We start from the raw sequence: 23,079 nt of genomic DNA on the forward strand, positions 1-23,079 counted from the left end.
TTATACAGTTATATAGGATAGTTATCCTCCCCTATATCCCTATATCCTGACTCACAGCTTTGTGCTGAGTTGCCTTAATGGGTAAAAATCTTCACCCTACATCTACTGTAAATGCCTACAGGGAGCATGCTATGTCTCACCAGGCTGAACTGAGAAAAGAGCAAGAGTTAGTTAGAGAAACTCTAGCTGGAATTTCAATCTTCTGCATTTGCCTTGACTGTAATTATGTTTCAGAATAATTTCTGTGTCAATCTTCTGCTTCCAAATATAAATGTCACTTCTCTTACCCAGGTTCAAAACAAACTGTCAGTTTGAAATAGCTTCTAACACGCTAATAATGAAATACCATTTTACCCCCACTGAGAATAAAATGCTAGCGCTAATCATACCATTCTAGAGGGCTTATAAATCAATAAACTGAGAGGCAATGAATGAACAAAATGCTGATTGAAATCACAAGTACATCAAGTATCTGCAGATAATCAGTCACATATTTAAAAAAAAATGTGAAAAAAAGAAAGAAAAAAATAGTTTTCCCTAAACATGTGGATACACACAGTGCCTAGATTTTATTCTCACTACGTGGCTTGATTACCTCACCAACGTAGGTGAAAGCACAACTGAATGCTGGAAAAATTAGAGCAGTAGATCACTTTGTGATGTGACATTCATTACCCAGAGTGGTACAACTTCATAATAAACTGTCACCGGTAGCTGGAATTTTTCCTATGCCTATTTTCTGTGTTCGCTGCTGGGATGTCACCCTGCGTCTTTTGATCATGAGCAGTTCTGGTGTGGGTTCTGGGTCCAGGTGGCCAAAACCATGGCCACAAACTAATTCTAATCCCTCTCTGGGGCTGTTCCCATCACACATATGAGGTTCAGCTGCCCCCTAACCCAGCCCCAGCCCACCTCACAGCATTGGGAACTTGGGGGTACAACTCTCCCCTCCCATCCAAAGTGTCCTCCAGGGTTTCCCATTGCTTCTCTCCCTAAAGCTCGTGCTTTGTGGCTCTTGGCCATGCACAAGCTTCGGTAAGCAGCCCCAGGCAGGTAGCTACCTCTGGTATCTTGTATAACATAATTGCTTGGTGTTGGCAGCTCTGTTATGGTTCTTAGCCGAGCTGAATGCACAACACAATTGGAAAGTTCCTCCCCGGGTGAGTCATGTTCTTCCCCAACCCATAGAGACTGAGAGGCCTTTGTAAATACAGAGCTGGCAAAAGCTTCTCTCAAACATGCTATTGCCTTTAATGAGTGGTTCACACAACTGCTTACAGAACTGCCACCCCACCTGGGGTTGTCTGCAAAGCTCCGGTATACCAAGTGCTGACAAGCATTTCAGCTTCTAAGGCTCCCAGTAGCGTTGACACCACGGAGGCATCCAAATGCCTTCGCTCAGGCCCAGCAGCCCTGGCAACACCAGCCAGAGTTTGCAGGTGCGAGGCCCTCCATGGGAAACCCTCCTGCAGGAAGAAAGAAACAGGCGGCTGGGGGCTGCCAAGTCACGGCTGTGCTCCCTGTGCCTGTCACCCGAAGGAAATTCCCCATCTATAGCTGAGAGGATCGCATCTGTCCCTGTAAGCCTTTGGCCCCATGCTGTTCCTCAAACCCCAAGGAATTCCTGTAGGGCACTGCTACACCTCGTAGCTCACCTAGGTAGCAAGCCCCATCCCTACCATCACTGGCAGGGAGCCTATGAGAAATCCCTAATGCCTGGGAAGGGGCACACATATTTTTAACAAAAACTAGAAATCTTCTTGTTCTAAAAGTGAAGGCTGGCACTGGGTGCCAGAGCCAACGTTAAATGCAAACCACCAACAGCCCAGCTTCTCTGTTTGATGTAAACTGGTGACGCCAAATAGATTTCAGTAATTTCCTGTGTGAGGCTGAGAATGTTTCTTATTTACAGTCAACTCCAAATTATTTCCTCATATACTTTATTGAGTCTTCCTTAAAGATAGATTTTGTAACCCTCACTAAATCTACTTCAAGAGAAAAGTTTGTGTAATGCGTCAAGAGTCCTCTATAACTTCTTAGAGTGAATCTTGATGCAACACCATAAATACAATAGAATAGAAATGCAGATGCTGAGGATTTATGGCAGAGCCTTTAATTAGAGATCTAGGAATAAATGAAGATGGGATTTTATTCCTAGACAATTGTAAGTTCAGGTAATGGATATTATGGCTGTCTTTTTTTTTTTTTTTTTTTTTTTCCCCAAACTTTGTGTCACTATAAACTGTTTTTATGTACTGTCTTTAAAGACTTATAGAGTCATTATTCAGTAATGGACACATTTTAATAAGTTTGCTTTTCTGAGTAGGTAAATGGATTAATTGGTAGAGGATCATGGAAAGCTTTGCAAATACGTGTCGATGAAGTTTTTAATAAAACATCACACAAAATATTTTACTCATAGAAGATACGTAGGCTCACCCCTTGTTGGTATTTAACAACATAAAAATGTTCTTCTGAAGTGGCAGTGAAACATCACAATCTTCAAGTGATTTGGGCTAAGAACTTCCTTTAACAAAACCCGCTGGAGAAATATAGCACATCAGTGATTTTAAATCATCGCTTGTTTAAATCATCAGCTAACGCTTTCTAGCAATTTCCACCTGTTGGATGCAGCGAGCCCTTGTACCAAAACCATGAAGCAGTAAATGCAGCCAGTATATATTATAGGATTCTGGCACAAATCTTCCAAAAGTATTCAGAAGCCTAACTGCTGCTGGAATCCAGAACTAATTCAGCCTGGTGCTTAGGAGCTGGGTATTCAGTAACTCCAAGAAGCTGTGCCATGGAGCTTAATAAGTTCTGCCTCCAGCCACACCAAAGCTCCCAAAGCCCCAACCCCATGCTCTGTGGCTGTATGCTAGAGGTCTGCTCAGCCCTTGTTCCTCACCATCACTTCCAGTCCGTGGAGGTTGTAATTCCTTTTATTTGACTAAGATTGCAACAGAAAATTGTGAAGCAGGTGTGTATTTGTGTGTGCATGTTTAACAGGGGGTCCAGAGAACATCATAAAGAGCAAGGGCAGCCTAAGTTATTAATCACCGCCGTAAAACTAATAAGATGAGACTTTTTATTTTGTTATATGCTCATAATCAGAAAAATTGGCCATTACCTTGGAAATAACTTTACGAAGTTTCTCCTACACACGGTTCTTCAAAACCATCCCACGTTGTCACATGCCTGTCACTGAGAGCCTGGGAACAGCCAGCAAATGTGTTTACATGTTGCAACGAATTGTCCTAAATATTGTTTTTCACTAAAGTTTAAAGCCGTTTCAGAGTTCTTATGCACATGTGCTTGTGCAGCCCTCAGTAGGGCTTTTGCAAGCATGCAGGGTACATGTGGCAGCTCCACGTAAGCACAAAAAGAGGCCAAGACCACAAAACTGCAGCGTCTTTTATGATGCAGTGATCTTTTTTTTCCTGTTTTCACATGCACGACAACTAAATATTCTCGCCTGGTGGATATTCTCTTGACAATGACAATGTTATGCTGGTTTTGTACAGTATTGTTTTCTTAAATCTCTGTCATGTTATGCTGCCACTCTATGTCACAAGTAGAATCAAACAGCAAAGGAAGGTTTTAGAAAGGTCTGTAATTTTGATGAGAACAGACCCTGATTTGTAAGGTTAAAGCTGCCCCTAATTTGAGTGGTACCCAGCAGCAGTCTGTCTGCCATTGTGTGGGGCTGTTTTGGCCCCTGTAGTTCAGCTCTGGCTATGGCAGCATCACTATTTTGGTAATTCCGATTGAGAGCCTCATCATTGCTCTGGTGAGAGCCAAAGCAGGGAAGACCACTTTGACCTTCATCCGTCTTCATCCAACTCCTATTTTAAAGCATGTATTCCTGCAGTTGCATTCCCAGGAGCTTGAGAGGGAGCAGCCACATGCAGACCCTTGTATCCCAGCCAATTTTTGGGACCAGCCTGTTAAAGTCATTGGCTAACAGAGCAGAGCACAAGCCAGGGCTGTATGTACCTTGGCGCCAGCTCCTTGCTGGCTTGGGGAAGGGGCCTGTGGGACCACCCAACAACGAGGGCAGCCACCAGGAATCAAGGGGCCCCCAGGGAGGAAGGTGGGATGGGGCAGGCAGCAAGTGGCACTAGCGCTCACGGGTTGGGAAGGGCTGAGCAAACAGCCAAATGTTTGTGGGAAATGCTCCAGCACTGCAGACAGAGCCTGGGGGGAGCAATAATCCCCTGCCTTTGAGATGTAGGGCATTAGATAGGTAGATGTCATAGTGGCCAGTTGCTAAAATTTCCATCAGCTACACTGAAAGCACTCAAATGTTAGGAAATGTCAGGATTTAAGCTACAGGGAGAACCTTATCTCTACCCTTTTGTGTGTTTGTGCTGCACAGGGTAAAGTACTACTCTGTAAAAGTCAAAGACATGGCTCCCTGCAGAAATATGAGTTAATTGGGTCACTAATTCAAACTTTTCATATTTGTCTAATGTCCCTTCAATAAGTGATTTAACACCTGGTTAATCAGTGTCCACTTCTGGCAGTCACAACATTCCACCTACAAATTTTTGAGCTCTACTTCAAGAGGGGGGAAAAAAATAATAAAGTGAAGTAACCAGCTTAAAATAACATTTATTTGTAGAATGGAGCATTCACTCTCTCTCACTCTCTCTCATTCTCTCTCCTGACCAGGGAGCAGAGACACGAAAGTGAGAGGTGAATAAAGCCTGGCTTTGGTGGAGTTGCTCCATTCTGAAGCTTCCACTGACATCTGCTGGAGACAGAATGTAAATGCTAGACATTTCTTGGTCGATCAGTTTAAATTCAGTGCAGTAGAGAGGCATAAAATACAGTACTCTCCCATTTAATTAATGAAGCACACTGTGTGCCTGTAACAGTAAAATCTGGACAGAATCAACAAGGCTCATCTGCTTTCCTTTCTGAGGTTATGAAATAAACCCAGCTTTGTCTGAAAAACAGACCCAAATTGGAGTCATGTATACACAGTGTTTCCCCAGCCCAAGAAAAAAGAGTATTTGTGAAATAGATAGGTGGCCTTCAGAGCTCGGTTCTGGTCCAAATAGAGGGAAGTTTGGAAAAGAGGAGGGAGGGCTGTCCCATCTCTGTCCCTAGAAAGCAAAAGGAAGAATAAGTGCTGGCATACTGTTTTGCATACAGCAACCCCACAGAGGTGTGAAGATGCCAGCTAAGTCAAGAGGCCCAGCTCTTGGTCCTTTTTGCATCCTAGCTGTCAGCTGGTGCTGGGGAAGGTGCATGCAATTGTTGATACTGCAGAACCTCTCAGCGTGGTCCATGGCACAGTGCAGCATGGAAACTCAGCCCAAAGGATTGTGTGCTGCTGCAGTTCACAGTATGATAGGGAAAAATAAATTAAAAAATAAATAAATAAATAAATAAATAAATAAACCACAGGCACAGTCCCAGAGATACGAAAATTAGAAAAAGTGTCACAGTTTTAATAGGAGATTTATGTTGGTGTAACAGCATCTTGCTCTGCTTGGATGTGGTACAATGAGGCACTGGTGGACCTAAGCCTCTCCTTGAATTTCAAATTATACTTTTTTTATAGGTTTATAAAGTTAATACATTTGTTATAACTCAGACAGACTTCAGCTGTGTAAAGCTAAAAATGCCTTTCCCACAGTTAGCTCAATGTGTCTAGCTTATAATGCTAGATTTCAACCAAAACCTCAAATTTCTAAAAACACTAGAGGTCCATAGACTTTTTACCTCAACACTAGTATTTTTTAAAATGAGTAAAAGTGAAGATTATGTGTCAAAAAACAAACAAACAAACAAAAAAACGCTCTTTTTGTTTTACTTATTAGATTTTCATGGTCGTTTGATACTTTCATTACCACCCTACTAATAATGTAATAATGTCAGGTTTAAGCTCAACAGGAAGAGGTTAGGCGAAGTCCCTCTCGCTAAGACCAGAAGGTGGCAGTGGAAGAGCACCCAATGCTTGGCAAGCCTGGTCTGTGAGCTCAGGTGCCATTTAACATCCCGGGCAGAAATAAGGAACACCACACACCAGAACAGCAGACAGCTGCAATTTAGGGTATTTTAAGAGGTATCTTCAGTCTATGATACTCGAAGTGCCAAACGGCATGGCCCTATATTTACTAAAATGCAAATGTGTAAGGGAACACGTGTTCAGTGTAAAACTAAGAGAAGAAAAACTCTTCTCAAAGTGTTGTTGCAAAAGACTTAATTTCAAGACAGCTTTAATCATCTTAATTACTCAAACAAGTAATTAAATTTGAAAATCTGAGCATCAAGCCCACTTTGGCTGCCTGAAAACATAAAGGATCCTCACAGTAAGCAAAGGTCTCAGAGTTTACCCAGCATCATGTTTTATGTTTATGAGTTATGATTAATGAGCCTGTGCCCCCTTCTCTTTGCTTTCATTGCAACGAAAATTTAAACAACCCTTCCACAGGGAAAGACAATGTTATTTAACATTAATTTAAAATATGCTACCAGGAATAACAGTAGTATCCCGCAAGCTGCTGCAGGTGGAGGCACCTGCTCAAGTCTGGTTTTAATCCCTTAGAATGGAACTGCCACCTTGCTCACTCATCTGTTTTGTATTTTGGAGTTTAAAGAAATAAAGCTTGTAAAAGATCTTGCTCAAAAGAAGTGTGTTTGTGGGAAGGGGATTTGTCTGCAAACAGAAGGCAAAGCGATCTCTGCAAAACCTAAAAGAGAAAAATCCAGTAGGAAAACTGACGGGGATGAGATGGCAACCTTATTTATTTTCTTTTCTGCCTTATTTCTTTTCTGAAGTGAATCTTCACTTGGCTCCCTGGACAACGCAGGGCTCTCCAAGCTTCTTGAAACCAGTGGCTGGTCTGGCCCACCCTGCAGAGGTGCTGGGAGACCCCTGCTGCCAGGGGAGCTCCATGGTGGGGCTGCCAGGAGGGACAACCTGCGGGCATGGCACGGATATCTGCCTGCCCCTGGGGAACCCCAGGTCTGTCCCCACGTCTGGGGGCTCAAAGGATGGGGCAAGGGTTCAGGTTTGGTCACAGATATGGTGAATGGGGAATGCAAGGTTCAAGAAAAGGGATAAAAAGTCTGGATTAGGCCATGCAGAGGTCTGCTGGCACTTCTTAGTGAGATGGGAGGGTGTGCTTTAAAGCTACGGTGTAATAAAACAACAACAGGATAACAACAGGATAAAGAAACAGAAGTAAATTGGTAGGTTAAGGATAATCTGAAGAAAAAAAAATACACTGGCAGAGTCTCACACCTACTACAGCTCTGGTGGGTCTGACCTACTAGCAGTCCTTTGGGAGGCTGCGTCAAGGCAGTTGGGTCCTTCCCTGACACCCTGAGCACAAGCAGTAGGTGTGAGGAGTGGGATCCTCTTCTCTCTTTTCCTAAATGTCCTTTCCATCCATGCATCTTACCTCTTTCTCATCTCACCTTCTATTTTGGAAGAGCTGGACTTCGTCAAGACAGCTTCTGCCACAAGGCTGCTGCGAGCCCAAGGGCAGAAAGGCAGCTGCCAGCAGCAGGAGAGGCAGCGGGTGTTTGTACGTGCTTGCCAGATCATGGGGTGCTAGATCAGATGCCGGATCACAGAGTGCCAGATCAGATGCTGGATCGCAGGGTGCAGGATCAGACCACAAGCTCTGGCTATGCAGCTCCTGCATCAAGGCTGCAAGTAAAAGCCAGTGCCAGCAAGAGAAATGCAATGCTCTGTCCTGTCCCTTGCTGAATGCTTGTCTTATTCTCTACTAAAGAGGGCAGGATCAGACAACACAGCAAAGAGACAGTAGAAATCCTCCCTCTTTCATATTTTTGAGGGATACTTGGCTTTGCTTTTCCTCTTCTATACTGTGTTCAAACAGAGGTTTCTTCCTAAAAACATCCCTTCAACCGGAAGAAAACAGAGAGTAATTGCGTAGAAAATCTTACAAACACCTTTGATTCAAGTGTCTTAGCCTTTTTAATTTTTTATAAAAAAAAAAAAAAAATCAGCAAAGAAAAATAAAGATTTTTCTTTCAGAAAAGATTTTTGATGGATGAATCGACAAAAAAAAAAAAAAAAAAAAAAAAAAAAAAAAAAAAACAGGTGAAACATGACAGAACTCTGAATCAGGTTTTATTCCTTACTATGGGCAGAGTAGTGACATTAATGCCTTCTCTTCTCAGCACATCAGAATTAAAAGGACAATCCTGTGAGCCATCCGGAGATGTGGAAGAAGGTTTGGAAATGTGGGGAAAAGTCCTGAGTTCTTCATTCACCTTAAACACAGAAGTACCTACAGAAAGGAGGCTAGATCAGGCTGCTGAGGCAAGTATGAAAGAATAGCATAAGCATGCAGAGAGAAAATGTTAAAACAACAAAGAAACAGCATGAAAGATAACAAGTAATATTGGGACTAGGAAGAAACAACTATAAATACACATGGAGAGAGAGAGAAAGAGACCAAGCAAAGTGTGTATTCAGTAGTAAATGAAAAAGGGAAATCATCAGCACAAAAAGCCAAGAAGACCAGAATATTCGCTGTTTTATTTTGCATTTCTAAGTGAAAAGATCAAGTGCAAACAATGGCTGAAGTAAGCAGCAGCAGTAGCAGCAGCAGCAGAGCAGTAGGATTTCCCCACAGAAGTGCACAAGAAGCCATCAGTGCACTTAAGGAACTCCAAGGGTTTTGTGCTGCCTGAGACTGATGGATTTATTCCAGGAACCTGAACAAGAAGGTGACAGAAGTAATGTCAGAACCACTTGTGGTTATCTGAGGGAAGTCAGGGAGTGTAAATAAGCATCAGAAGACTGGGAAAGGGCAAATGTATTCAGTTTCTAAGAAAGGAAGGAAAAGACTAATCAGGGATTTGTATATCAGTCAGCTTACCTTCAAATGCCAGAAAAACCCTGGAATGAATAAAATCTTTGTGAGCACATGAAAGAAAACAAGGAAATGAGTAAGAGTCAAAATGGATTTGTCAACTGAAAATCCTCTCAGAGCAAAGTCATTTCTTTTTCTGAATGGGTTGAAGGTCTGGATAGAGAGAAAACAATAAATGTCATCTAAAATCACAGAATGGACTTTGATACCTTCACTAAAGACCTTCTAATTCAAAAGGTAAGAAAATGCACTCTACATGAAATGCTGATATAGCACAGGTCAAACACACTGAGTGAACATGCTGAGCTCAGCAAAACGTAGCTGGCATCAGTGGCTCATGGTCAAAATAAAAGAATGTAATTAATGGGCTCCTCTGACAACTATCATGGAGTTGGCTGGATTAAAAATGCTTTTATTAATGACCTGGTAGGTACAATAGGGAGCTATACTGCTCCAGCTCTAGGAGAATAAATAAATAAAATAAAATAAAATAAAATAAAATAAAATAAAATAAAATAAAATAAAATAAAATAAAATAAGCTATGAGGAGATGTAAGTATGTTAAGAACAAGCCTAGATACTTAAATGAGCTAGACAAACTCTAAGTTATATGAAGACAAACACTGGATGAACCCTTATAGAACCAAGTAAAATATGTGCAGTAGGTGGGAGTGATAAACTGCAAAAATAAGAGTTGCAGAACAAACAGAAGCTCCAGGAATCCAAGATTGTAGGAAATCATTCACAGAACATGAGCCAATGCTTTCCCATGGTGTTGCAAAATGAAGGTAATCATCGCTGCAGCCCAGGGTACTGTTCTCTGAACAAAATTCATGATGTTTGCATATAATGAAGTGACATTCACACAGAACAACACTCAAACATGCATTTGAGCCATTGTACAATGATCCATTTCCTCACATCATGTACTTTCACAGAGCAATTAAGCAAAATTGCTCATGTTCTGTGAGAACGAACCTTGCTGGAAGGGACTGCACTAAAGGAAGAACCTACCTCCCCTAATGGCACTAACTTGTTTCCCAAAGGCTGAAATTGCTAAATGACCATCTGTGATTAAAAGGCTTGACACACTTAAAAAAAAAAAAAAAAAAAAATTTCCTTCAACTGACCACTGCTGAACCTTCCTGCTGAGTTGCACATGAAGCTAATGCAATAGCTATTGATTTGGCACTTTTGTAGCACATGCATACGAAAGCAGAACCTTCTGACATAGATTGTGAGCAGCCTTCAGGAGGCAATATTTCTGATTTTTAACAGTTTTCTGTTATTCCCACTGTCTTGTCTTCCCTGTCTCCTAGACGGGAAGGACAAATATATCAGAAGAGTATCCATCCTGCAGGAAGTGGGAGGTTGATCTAGGTACAATGCTAAACACTTGAGCTCTTGAATATTTTCCCTTCTATTCCAGTCCTCAGGAGCTCCTGTGAACTAGCAGCCAGACAGCTGACATGGTCACTCCTTGCTGTAGCCATGGAAGTAAAAGCTCCGGCTCTTTTTCCTTTTACCTTAACAGCAGCTCTGACCTTTACAAAGAACAGATTCTAGGTTCCAGCCTACACGTATAAACACTTGTTTTTATGGTGTGATAAATCAAAGGCAGAAATAGCCTACAGCGTTCCTTGCTACACTGCACACTGTGATCAAATCATTTACTTTCTGGGGGACCATTAATTAGTATTGATTTGTCTTCTTGCTCAGACAACTCACAGGCATATGGATAGAAGGCCGCGTGCCAGCTTGTACAGCATCCAGAGCTTGTTATCCTGCAGCTTTCTACACGGGTCGGAAAGATTTGCAAACAGAAGACAGACAACATAGTCTGAAGTTCAGGTGATCTTCAAATCACCTGTTTTAAGTGGCTGGAGAAAGGAAATAGGTGAGGAGAGGGGGTTAATAAAACAGTGAGGATCAAAGCCCACGAAAAGATTCAGACCCCAGACCAGTACCCACGAATAAGACGACATTATGAATTCACACAGTGCGAGGCTAAAACCTGAAAGTTAACACTGTACAGCCCTGGTGTGTGGGGATAACCTGAAAGAAAGACCACCACTAAATCTGGCTGCACAGGGAACACATTTTCACAGCTACACCCATCCTTCTGCCAAGGTAAAGAAAACCAGAGCCTGCTGGCAGCACACAAAAGCCCAATGCCACCACCAGCGAGTGTATGAGATTGCCATGGAGCAGGTTGTACCCAGGAAGACCCAAAGCCCAGCAGCTCTGACTTTTCACTAGAGGAAGCATGAGGAAGAGGGCTAGGGTTGAACCCAGCTCCTACTGATCACTGGCACGAACCCCAGAGCAAAAGCCAGTGTTAGGTGGGAACCAGTCTGGCTTTGTACTGATTGCACGGATCCATCATTCGCCTTCCTCCAGACAGCCCCAGGATCAGCAGGCACGTAAAAAATTGGCTGTCAGTACCTCTTGTACAAAGAGACAGCGGTTATAATTAGAAAATCGAGTTTCTTAGAAAGAATATAACAGCTTAGGGACAATGTTTTACTACCCCAGCAGAACCAGGAGGCCTAAAATGAAGTGGAACTCAGTTCCTTCACTGCTGCCTCTTCCCTGCCTCAATCTTTTTCATAAATTTTTGCTCTCTCTTTTCAATATCTATTTCCTTAACAGATTAGGAGGGTTCTTTCTATTTCAATAGGCTTCTCCACGAGTATTAGAGGGTTATTCTAATCACCCTTTTGCATATGTGGATTCTACTTGACTTCCTATAATAGCATCTGCTAATAATGCAATCCTGTAAAACTTGTTGTTTGGTAGCTAGAGCTCTACAAAACACTCCCGTGCAACCCAGCCTCTGGCAACACTGCCAGCAATTTGTGGGGGGTCTCTGGGTGACTACTCAAAGGCTTCTGGGTGGGACAGGTGCTGGAGGGCCAGCTGATGGTGGTGGGAGGACGCCGTGTTCTTCAGGAGGAGGAGTTCTCCGAGGGAAGAGGGTGTTAGGTTGCCAAGAGTAGGGAAAACAGCATTTGTTTCTCTAATTTAGAAAGAATTAAGGAGAAAACAGCTGACTAACAGGTTCTAGAGAGACAAAGAGTAACTTATGGCACCTCAGTGAATAAAGATCTAGCTATTTATTCAACGTAAAAATGCTGAATATTGAAATTTTGAAGGGAAGCTGGTGTTAGTTCCTTGGACAGCTGGAGCTTGATCTACCAGATAGTTCTGATTTAGAGCACTTGTTTCAGCTCTGGATTAATGTGACAATTATCTATACAGAATTTCTGCTTCATGGCTCATGCCTCGTGGATACTTGACGGTCCTACATCTATCATAGGAGGAGATATCACTGACCTTGGCCTCTTCTAGTCGTTAGGAACTGAAAGATGTGCATGGAGGGGGGCATTGTGTTGCTGCATCCTATGGGATTCCCATCTTCTGTAGCAAAAATAAATAAATAAATAAATAAATAAATAAATAAATCACTTCAGGAATATTATAGAACAGGGAACTAACAGGGAACTAATACTGTGCAGTCTCACTTGTATGCCACTTCTAAGGGTGTAGAGCAGGAAAAGGGAAAATTAAGAACCCCTTGAAAAGACTTATTGACTCGAATCTGAAATTAAGACTGCTGCTGACTTCAGTGGAGCTGGGGCCTTGTTTCTGGGGTACCTGGGAGCAGCCCACAGCATGACCAAAGGCCTTGGTTCCCTGTGCAATCATAGAGGCGTAACCTGTATTTTCTTATGGTCTTTCCAAATATCCTTCAAATTCAAAACCTGCCACATCGCAGTGCTTAAATGCTGTGAATCACATAGGTGTTGTATGTTCCTATCAGGCTTTTCTCTGCTTTTCAAATGCAATACAGCTTTCAGTGACAGCTTATCCCACCCTGCTGCTTATTTTGAACTAAATGAAACTGTTACTCTGTGGTGGATCCTCATATGGCTAATTAGCACTTAGTGACAAATACACGTGGGGTTGAGATTCAGTGAATAATAGGTATCTGTTGGATACTTCTCCATTAGAAATCAGCATATTTCTGATAGCCAGGCCCTATGTCATTGTGAGTAATGTCTTCCTTCCTGTGTTTCAGCAGTTGCTAGCATGTTAGTTCGGTGATTAAAAGCGGCAGTATCTAGCTCAGAAGGAAATAATATTTTCTGAAAGAGTTTTCCTCTCCCTGGAAACATCACTGCTCTTGAGCTGCCAAAACCAAATGCAGGAGGCAGAAATTCCAGGTCACAAGAGCTACAGTTTCACAGAAAACACCTCTAGCTATGTAAAGATTAAACAGACTACTTCAAAGCTTCCAACACTCCTCAGCCATTTCTTTTGGTTTTAAAAAGGTTTAGTTGTTGTAAATAGGGCATTAGCGAGAGCTTCTATTTACATGACTTGCTGTTTTCTATCCTTTGGTTATGCTGTGAATGTTAAATTAAAATCTTGTGGATAGGCACCTCAAAGCTCATTTTGAAACTATTATCTGCAGCAGAAAAACACAGAGGTTTGGCTGAGGCTCTGGGCTGCAACAAATAAGAGGCAATGTAGACACAGTAGTCCCTGCTCAAACCTTTATTTCCCGAAGAACTTTCTGCAATAAAAGAAGAAATCAAACTGCAGATCTATGTGTCAAACATCTGCAATTTAGGGCAATTTGGAGGGCTTGCTAGGTTTTTGAATACATGACTTGTAAGGCTTAATGTAGCTCTAGACCTCTTCTACCCATCTCCTCTGGTCTCAATATTTGAATGTGAATAGCTTCAGATTTAGAAAGCTGTACTGACACTTTCTCTTTAGTCTCTATTCACTGCTGTCAAAAATGTTAAGGCTATTCTTGTACCAGTTTGGCCTTCCCACCTTCCACCCCTGATTTCAAACACTTCACTGGGAGCAAAAATGCTTGCCTAATTATCCCTAGTTCCAGTACAGCTAGCACTGCACATTAGACTGTGCTTGTTGAACATGATATTGCAGATTCAGCTGGTCCAGCTAATTCATTTTACCACTAAAAAGCTAACGCTTTTTCTTCTTGCCCTCAAATCTGTCCTTTTCTGATCACTCAGCAAAGCCATAATGCTCTAGAAAGCTACCAAATATTTCACTTGCATATACCTCATTCAGCATTGGGCAAACATTAAAACATCTTCCACCTCTCTTACAAGTGTCCTAATCCCAGGAATTAAGGCACTTTAAGAAATATGTTGCTCCACTAATGTTGATCAGTTCTTTTAACAGGTTTGGTTTTGTTTTACTTGATAATAAATTTCACCTGTATAGGAAAGCTATTCAACCTGGGGCTGCTAGTTACTTTATCATTTCTGTTTGAATTCTTTCAAAGCAGATCTGGGCTAAATCCACAAATCTGATTTAAACTTCTTAAGACTTTTGGAGTCAATACATAGGAGCATCCACAGCATCTCAGGCAGGCTGTTTGTGCACTGCCCTGGAGAAGACTTCACCCAAAGTGTTGAATTCTAATGCGCAGAATAAGTTGCTCTCTGGGCTGAACTAGCTGACAGCTGCCACCGAGGATGCAGAGTAGTGAAGACGTGACTTTAAATCTTGCGTCTATGAGTAGGTGCTTCATACTGGGCTGCATACTGCCTCTGCATGAGAATGAATAGCCTGGAACTCAAGCACCTTTTCTTAAAAGATGCAGGGGGAGAACGTAAATTGTCTCAGTAAGCTACTGAAAGACACCATTTGAATACATAACCACATTTATCCAGTAATTTAATGTCTTCTGGATGTGGGCGGTCTGGCTTTTAATCCCACTTCTGAAGTTTGAGCTGCCTTTTATGTTCTCACCTTATCCCTAATCAGCAACATTAAAACATTTTAAACTGCTTCATGGGAAAACATGTTTCTTGATTTAGCAATTAGGGAACAATTTTACTAACTATGAGAATATGCAGATCTTGTCAGACATTATGCAACTTTTTTTTCTTGGTAAAAAGGGTTTGGAACAGTGCTTTCCACAATGCCTTAAAACAAATAAATCCACTTTTTGTGAACTACAGCAAAACAGGGCTCTTCAGAAGACTTTGTTTGTTGCTAGAACCTGGTTTGGCTGTTGATGCTTTGCATTTCATCTGTCCTCAGTTTGTGGCAATCTTCCAAGAGGAGGCACTATCAAAATGATTTACAATTAGCGGTGACTGACAACAATTGCAAGGGTTGTACAAAAAGCTTTTACAAATAAACATTATTTTATATAACAGCTGTGAATACATGTTTTAATGGAGAAGTGATTCACACTGACAATAGTATTGACTTTGCTAAGATTGAACAGGTCTGCCATATGCTGTGTCTAGTGCTTCAGATGGTTTCACATTTATTTTTAATTTTTTTTAAAGTTATGCATATTAACAACAGATGTTGAATTCTAAAAGGATCCAATAATTGAGGAGAAATCATTACAAAGTCAAGCATTGAAAGCTTTTCTTCTGAATGATTTGAAACAATGTGTACACAGTGACTCAGGATACAATTCCTGATTGGTGATGTAGCTCATGAATAGCTCTTGCACATCGTATTTTTATTGTTCATCTTGGTTCTGCCAGAGTTGAATGCAGTTCCCAGAGGTGCCATTGCTGAGGAGTGTGTTGGTTGAGCCTCAGCCTCAGAACTTCAGCCCCAGCTGGTTTCATAAAAGGCTCTTCCTCAGGTGTGTCCCCACACAGCTCAGCTGTATCAGGACCCGGTTCTGGTGTTGCGCATGCACTTGATGTGTCTCTGTTCAAGCTTGCTGTATCGCTGAGGGATGTGAGGGGAAGGTGAAGGACCACACTTGCAAGAAGGCTTGAGTGGTTCCTCCTCCATTTATGCAGAAATACAGCCTCCAGGTGGTCACAGATTCAGCCTTTGGATGGCTACTGTTCAAGTGCAAAAATACTCTTTTTTTTTTTTTTTCTTACCCTGACTCCACAAGCCCAAGAAGGTTTGTTGTAGAGTGCAGTGCATCACACTCCCAAATGCTCGCAAGGAGCATTACAAACCCGTGACAGTGCATCACAGCTGTCCTCTAGAGTTCACCTGCCTCAGGGTGGGTGTGATGGGGTGGCGAGCCAGATCCCTGTAGCTAATAAGGGGTCCCACCCTATGCAGGACCAGTCCTCAGAGCCACACACATCACTGGGATCTCACAGGTGCCGGAGCTAAAACCCCTCCTGCTGCTGTGAGCCACAGGCTGCCTTTCTAGCAAGCTATCTGGAAACCAACAACTGCAGTCAGCATGGAGGGAAATCTCCCTGCTCCTTTGGAAGGCACCAAGCTGCTCTCCGCAGCACTGCCAGCTGCTGAAACAGCATCTCCAGCAGCTAATGGAAATGCAGAAGTTGTAGGAAATATAGATGTAGGAATTAAAGCCATCTCCTCCCACTCTTTTGTATGTTTCCTGCAGAGAAGAAGGAAAAAAAATACTATTTAATGGTGTTAATTAATATAAATAAAATGCAAAGACTGCAAAGCCCGGTCAGCTGCAGATAGCTGTGATCCCAAATTAGTTTCCAGTGGGCTCCAGACACAAAGCAGAAAGCTACTAAGTGCATGTTTTATTACTTATATCAATTACTAGCTTAATTAACTTTGTTTGACAAACCAGGGTGGAGAAAGTGAAAGTAAACAACAAGGGAAAGTCAGCTCCATCAGCTCCTTGGTGAAGAGATCCCGAAGAGGCACAACTCCCAGGGAGATATGTTTGAGCTTTATGCCCTCAACCCCTCACTTTTTGGATAATTCTTCAGTGCTCTTTTTGAGGAAAAAGGAAAAAAATATGGTGGGCTGGAGGTAAAAATTCTTATTCCTTCATGCAGAAGTGTCCAAGACATCAATCTCACAGGCTTCATTTCCTGCACATAGTTTCCCTCTCTGCCCCCTTCTTGCCTGGTGGGCAGATTGATGGATGCTCTGCACAGTCCTGTCCGATTTGGCATTTTATCCCAGCTGCAGGTGAACAGTTTTCAGCTTTTATCTGCACCGTGTATAGTCTTAGACTGCTAATTATAGCTCACCATTTCCACCTCAACAAGCAAGATTCACTCAATTAAAACTGCACAGAGCACCTGGTGTTCATCTGGTATAAAAATACCACCCTTCCTCAGTCTCCAGGTGAGAGGCAGTCATTGTGCTCCTCTGAGGAACAGCCTTACAGCAGGATCTGCCTCTGCCCATCCCAGGTAATTTGCCATTGCCCAAATATAATGCCTTCATTGATACAATTATAGATCTCTCCCTTTTCATCACCCAGCTACAAGGAATGAATTTACTTAAATCAATGCATCACACAAATGGTTTATTCTGTGGTGCCTGCTCTGGAGGTCTGGGAGAGACCAGCTCCAGCTGACCCTAACTGAGCTTTGATTAACTGTTCCTTTGACTTTATTGTTTGCTTTCACATTTAGTGTCCTTAGTTCGGACAACCTGTTTTTTGTTGGTTTTGTTTGTTTTTTTTTGTTTGTTAATTTATGGTCAAATATTGATTTGCATTTTTGTGTTGTTCCTAGGTGCCTTTTAATACCAACCTTATGTTTGGCTGTAGGGAGTAACTTGTGTCTGATCAAGCATTTCTGTGTCAGCAGTCACTGGAAATACATTTGCTAGAATGATGCCCTCTAAGTCCCTCCAACACCTATACAGAATAGCCTCAAATAGTGATTCCTGCTAGCTTAATCTGTGCTCCCCACTCTAAATTGAGACATCTCACCCTCTCCCGCTTCTCCGCATCATCTCCTTTTGTATCGCCGTCATCTCCACGTTTAAGATATGCAGAGCCTTCTGAGAGGCCTGGCCCTGATGAAATCTCCCTGTTGATTTTAATATTGAGTAAGGGTGGTCCTAAATGGGACCCCATTTCCAAAGCCCAAAACTCACCGTGCTCTGATAACCCACCTGCTGGCCGATGCATTTGAGAGCTACCTGAAAACATCACCTGCTCAAACTCTCTTAGTACATGGAAACAACGTGAATGAAATGCCAGCAGACAGGGCACATAGAGCATCCCGCTCACCTCATGGAGCATTGTAGTGGGTTTATGTGACAAGGTTTTGGTAGCACCTCAGGTCAGATGCAAACCTTGCTCCATCCCTGCAGTGTGAGAGTCCTTGGATTTGAACGTAAACAAGAAACAACTAAAACCCTTGCAGGGAAAGTTAATAGGCTCACCAAGTTTAGAACTGCACTACTTTATAAAATCAAAGCATGTAATGATTTTTAAATTGTAATTAAAAATTATAGCACCAAAAATACTGTAGAGATGAGCCCTGGTCCCTCAGAGAAGCACAGCATTTCCCCAGAGAGGGGTGGAGATTAGAAAACACATTTCACATGAAGGCTTTTAATATAATTATTTGCATAACTGGATTAAAGAAGTGCACCAATGTGCCTCTAAATCTTATTATTGTTTATTACTCTGGATATCAGAGAAAAGAGTAATTACATTTAGCAGAGATTGCTGGGGCTAGGTTCAGAAGAAGAGCTGCGCAAGAGCAGCAGTGCCTCAGTCCCCTGCTGGGATGGGATGGGACGAGATGGGATGCCCAGCCTCATAGTCCCAGCCAGAATTCCCCTGGGCCACATGTGAGGAAAGCCTGCAAAATGGCTTTGTGGCACCCCAGGACTGAGGGAACAATCACTGTGGTGGCCACGGGACTTCTGAGGGGAGAGAAGGAGTCTCAGTACCCAATACCAAGACAATTTTGGGGTGTATTTGCATCACCTACTCCTGCAGGTGACAGTCTAAATGCAGTGTTAGCAGCAAAGCCCCAAGTGCAGATGCAAGCCCTGGCACATTGAAGTCATGGGCACGTTACTGCTGTGCTAACAAGAGGGTGCCCATGGTGCTGGGCACTCCCAAGTCCCGCCTTGAGATGCTGCCCTTGGTGCTGCTGTGACCACAGCTCCAGAGAGTGGTGGTAGAGAGATGCCCCTGGCACTTCCATCACTGTGGGAACAAGATATGCACCAAACAATGGCTCATTTCTGTCTTAAGGGAAAGAGAAAAAAAGAAAAAAAAAAAGGCAGAGAAATCCAAGCTTGTTTGCTTCATACAGCTCTTTGCATCTGCCATCTGCAGGCACTGCCACACAAGAGAACGTTAATAACCAAACTGCAGTGCCTGCAAATGAGGGTAAAAACATGGTGTGTAGGAAGGAAATGATGCCAGGCCTGCTGTGGTTAACAAGAGTCTTTCTAGTTACTCCACTGGGCTTTGGATCACTCCGTATTAAAGTGCCGTCTGTATTTAGTGCATGGGGTTGTAAACATTATGGGCCATCTCAGTGCTAATTAGCCTTTACAAATTGACAAATTAAGAGCTTGAAGTAGCACAATTCCCTAGAAGAAAAATCTCTAAAACTCAGGATTATATTGCTAGTTCCAGCTACTTTCATCAGTGTTGTTTCAGTGCTCGTTCTTGATGCTCTGCTTTCTGCTCTGTTCTAAAGAGCCCTGAAACAGAAGCTGAAAAGCTTATAAAATCTGGTTGGTTTGTTTGGAAGGTTTTTTGCCTTTTCAAAATCTCCAGGTTATTTCATATATTGAGCTTGATGGAAAACAATTTCCTAAAATTTAGCGAAAGCATCTTTCAAAAAACCATTCAAATTAAAATCAAGATAAGCAAGGCAGTTGTGCTTAATCACAGAGCGAAAACAAGCAATGTCCACTTTAAAAAGATTTCCTTGACTTAATGTCTCCGTAATGAGCTTCTAATTCAACTCCTCATTACAACAGAACAGCTTGAAATTCTAAGGAAAACTGTGAGATTTGTTAAGAGGGATTTCAAATGTGTTTGCAATGCCTTTCCTAGTGTGTGTATAAAGCATCTGTGTATTTTTTTAACCAGATTAGCTTACTGAATGCTGATGAGCAAAATGATACTCACTGTTTCACAGCAGGAGTACATTCAGAAACTAGAGAGGCCATAAGCTCTTTCTTCCTTCTCCCCCTGGCCCATCTGCACTGCCTTGCAGCACGTACATCTCTGGCCTGGCCAGGTGCAGTAGGATGAACAGGGCTGAAACTGCCCCCAGAAAGAAACTGCTGCTTCTCTGGCTGATCTGGGATGAATATCAAAGAGCTTCTCATGTCGTCAAGTGTTCTGGCTGGAAGAAACCTCTTCAGCACAAATGTCTGCTGTCAGAACATTTTCCCTTACATTTATCTATTACCTATTTTCAGATCAGACAGAGGGGGAAGAGACTGGAAGTCATTAGGTTGATTATAGCTTTTACCTCCCTCATTCTATCGAAAGGTGAATGCCAAAGAAAAACATTTCTTCCCCAAAAACTCCAAAAGAGAGCACTTGCCACCCCACACTTGACAGCCTTTCTTTTACTGGTCAGGCAGTGCTCACACACAGCTCCACAGCAGCAGCCCCGACCACCCGCTGTCTCCTGACACACCCAGAAGTGCTCCTGAAGGCAGTATCAAAGTCTCTGACTGTCTCTGGAGATCAAAGCTGATGGCAGCATTACCACACATCAAGATCAGCTCTGAAGGAATGAACAGAAAGGTTTTTGGCACTGACATGACTACGATGAACTCCGCTCTGTTAGCTGGGATCGTGGTCACCTGGCTGGAGGGTCAGCGAGCTGGGGTTAGGAGAGGCAATGGCAAGAGCATCGTCCCATGTCCCAGTTGGTGGCCGTCTGTGAAGTGGTCCCATGGCTGCAGAGCCCTCATCCACACGTGGCTCACCAAGCCCACAAACCTTGTGCAGAGGTATTTGAGAGGGTGCAAGTGAGCTGATGCCACCGCCCCGCACATCACTGACACCACTGGGAAGGGGAAAGCCCTGCACAGGTAGGGCAAAGCTTGAAGCAGCCCCCAGCAGCCTTGCTTCCTGCCTGCAGCTGAGCCAGCTCCATGGGAAGGGCACTTCAAACAGCCTGAGGCTGTTCTTCGTCATGGCACTAACCAAGGGGGGCTACAGGAATATTGCCAGTCCTCTACCCTGCATTGTGTGCTAGGGACTGGACTCTGGGTAGATGCACAGATCTAATTTTTACTCAGCCCAAAGCACTTCCTCCCTGAGGTATCCAGGTATTTTATTCATCCTTGCTTCTCCCTGTCCCCAGATCTATGCTGCCAGCAATATCTAAAACAGATAGGAAGGATCCTTGTAGTTTACATAAGGAGATCTGTCTGTGCTAAGAACTCCTTGGCCTTTAACTCCTGTCACAGAGATAAGATATTTCGGGGACTTGACCTCTGCCTCTCCTTCTCCAGTGGGGATTTATTTGGTGGGGAAGCCACCTGGGGAACTCCTGCTATGACTGAGCCTTGAGGACAAACATCAGGAACCAGGACTGATTAAAAGTGGAAACGACTTACAGTGTTACTGCTCAAAGGAAGCGCACTCCCACCAGCTCTCGTGTTTACAGCACCACGCTGGCCATAATGCAGTTTGTAGTGGGTCCAATTTTCTTCTTTCTCCAGGCAAACATTTTCTTCAGCTCTCCCCTGAAGCTGTCATGGAGCCAGGCATAGAGGAAGGCATTGGTACAAGCAGACATCATTGCAAACCAGTGGCAGAGCAGCTGGATGAAATTGAAGTACTGCTTGTCAATTAAGCTGATGTCTATGTCCTTGATCATGTTGAAGATGTGCAGAGGCAGCCAGCAGACTCCAAAGGCTGCCACCACTAAGACAAGCAAGCGAAAAGTCTTTCTCCTCCTTGCTCGGTCCCACTCAGCCTGGCCCTGGGTGACATTGCCTGGGACCACGCGGTTCTTCAGCTTGACTGAGATCCTCAGGTAGGACAGGGAGATGACGGCCAAGGGCAACACGTAGGTGATGATGAGAGTGCTGTAGGCGTAAGCCAAGCGGTCTCTTTTCATGTGGAACCAAAACTCCTCGCAGATGGAGAAGTCCAGCTCTGGGAATTCTGCGTGGTAAGTGTGGACCAGGGCTGGGGCAGCCAAGGTGCAGCTCAGCAGCCAAATAGCAGCCAGGATGTACGCACAGATAGGGATGGTGAGCCTCCTCCGGAAGGGGTGTACCATGGCGTAGTACCTATCCACAGCTATGACAGTCAAGGTGAAGACAGACACGAACACGGTGACAGGCTGCATCAGGAAAACGAAGTAGCACATGAAACGCCCGTACACCCATCCTCTGGGCTCAAAGGCATATGCGAGTGTCAGGGGCACGCAGGTTGCACACATGAGCATGTCGGAGAAAGCCAGATTGCCCACCAGAAAGTTGGTCACATTGTGCATTTTTTTGGTTTTGCAGATGACATAAATGAGAAGGTAATTCCCAATGACACCGATAAAAACCACTAGGGAGTAGCAGGGGATGATGAGTGGCTTGAAGGACTGAACAAACTGGAGCCCTGAGAATAAATTGCTGGCATTGCTATGAATTGCAGAGAGGAAGCTTCGGGAGGTTAAATTGTCCGAATTCATCATTTCCCTCCTTTTGTCGTCTGCCGTCAGCTGAGTGAAGTAGTTACCACTGCACTACTCTCGCACTCAATCAGTCTGGATAATGAATGGATTACTGGCTGTCCAGAGGTTGCCACATGGGTAGTAAACAAGCATCTGTAAAAGCAAAAGGTGAAGTTGTAATCCTCGAGAGGCAGCTTTCAGCAATTCCTAAGAAAAATCAAATACAGCCAATTTCCATTAAAGTCCTCCTGTATTTACTATTAAATCTAGGTCTTGACAGCATGCCACTTAATAAACATTTAATGCAGGGAGTACTTACTGCTGTGTTTTTTTAATCCCATATGATTTTCCTGTGGATGCCAAGAAGTGCCCTAGATGTCTGGCTTCTGCAAATCCAGGAGCGTGTGTGTGTGTCAGAGAGAGAGAGAGAGAGAGAATATATGAGTGAGAAAGAGGGTGATGCGCATTTACAAGCTAAGTGGAGATCAGTGTTTTTAAACAGTCTTCACTACTAGGTCATGACAGATTTGTGTATAAGCTTTTATCCCTATTGGCTGCCCTGGGTATTACGTTGCTCTTTGCGTGTCTCTTACTGATAGTAATTAGTTCTTGAATATCCTTTCAAGAATTCCCTTCCTTTTCCAATGCATTTGTAATTGCCCCTCTCAGCTGAAAATCAATTTACATTCATTAACACAAACCTTCACAGTGTCTAATCCTAGATCCACTTTGCCACGATCCTCACAGTGTCCAAAAAAGCTACCTGTGAATTTGCTGCTATAATGTGACCGTAAAATGGAATTTTAATAAGATGCTGAAGCCAAATAAATGTTTATACC

At 43.1% G+C, this 23,079-nt stretch overlaps 1 protein-coding gene across 1 annotated transcript; it reads right to left on the minus strand.

The window, feature by feature from the left end:
- Nucleotides 1–13,409: 13,409 nt before the first annotated feature.
- PRLHR (prolactin releasing hormone receptor) lies at nucleotides 13,410–22,261 on the minus strand. The gene is made up of 2 exons (XM_072039842.1): nucleotides 21,183–22,261; nucleotides 13,410–16,248 (listed from the first exon to the last, which is right to left on the minus strand). Exon 1 carries the CDS (start codon nucleotides 22,259–22,261, stop codon nucleotides 21,227–21,229), a length of 1,035 nt encoding a protein of 344 aa, XP_071895943.1. The 3' UTR covers nucleotides 13,410–16,248; nucleotides 21,183–21,226.
- Between the last annotated feature and the right edge of the window lie 818 nt (nucleotides 22,262–23,079).

The sequence above is a fragment of the Anas platyrhynchos genome, chromosome 6 (genome assembly GCF_047663525.1).
Source record: "Anas platyrhynchos isolate ZD024472 breed Pekin duck chromosome 6, IASCAAS_PekinDuck_T2T, whole genome shotgun sequence".
Taxonomy (NCBI): domain Eukaryota; kingdom Metazoa; phylum Chordata; class Aves; order Anseriformes; family Anatidae; genus Anas; species Anas platyrhynchos.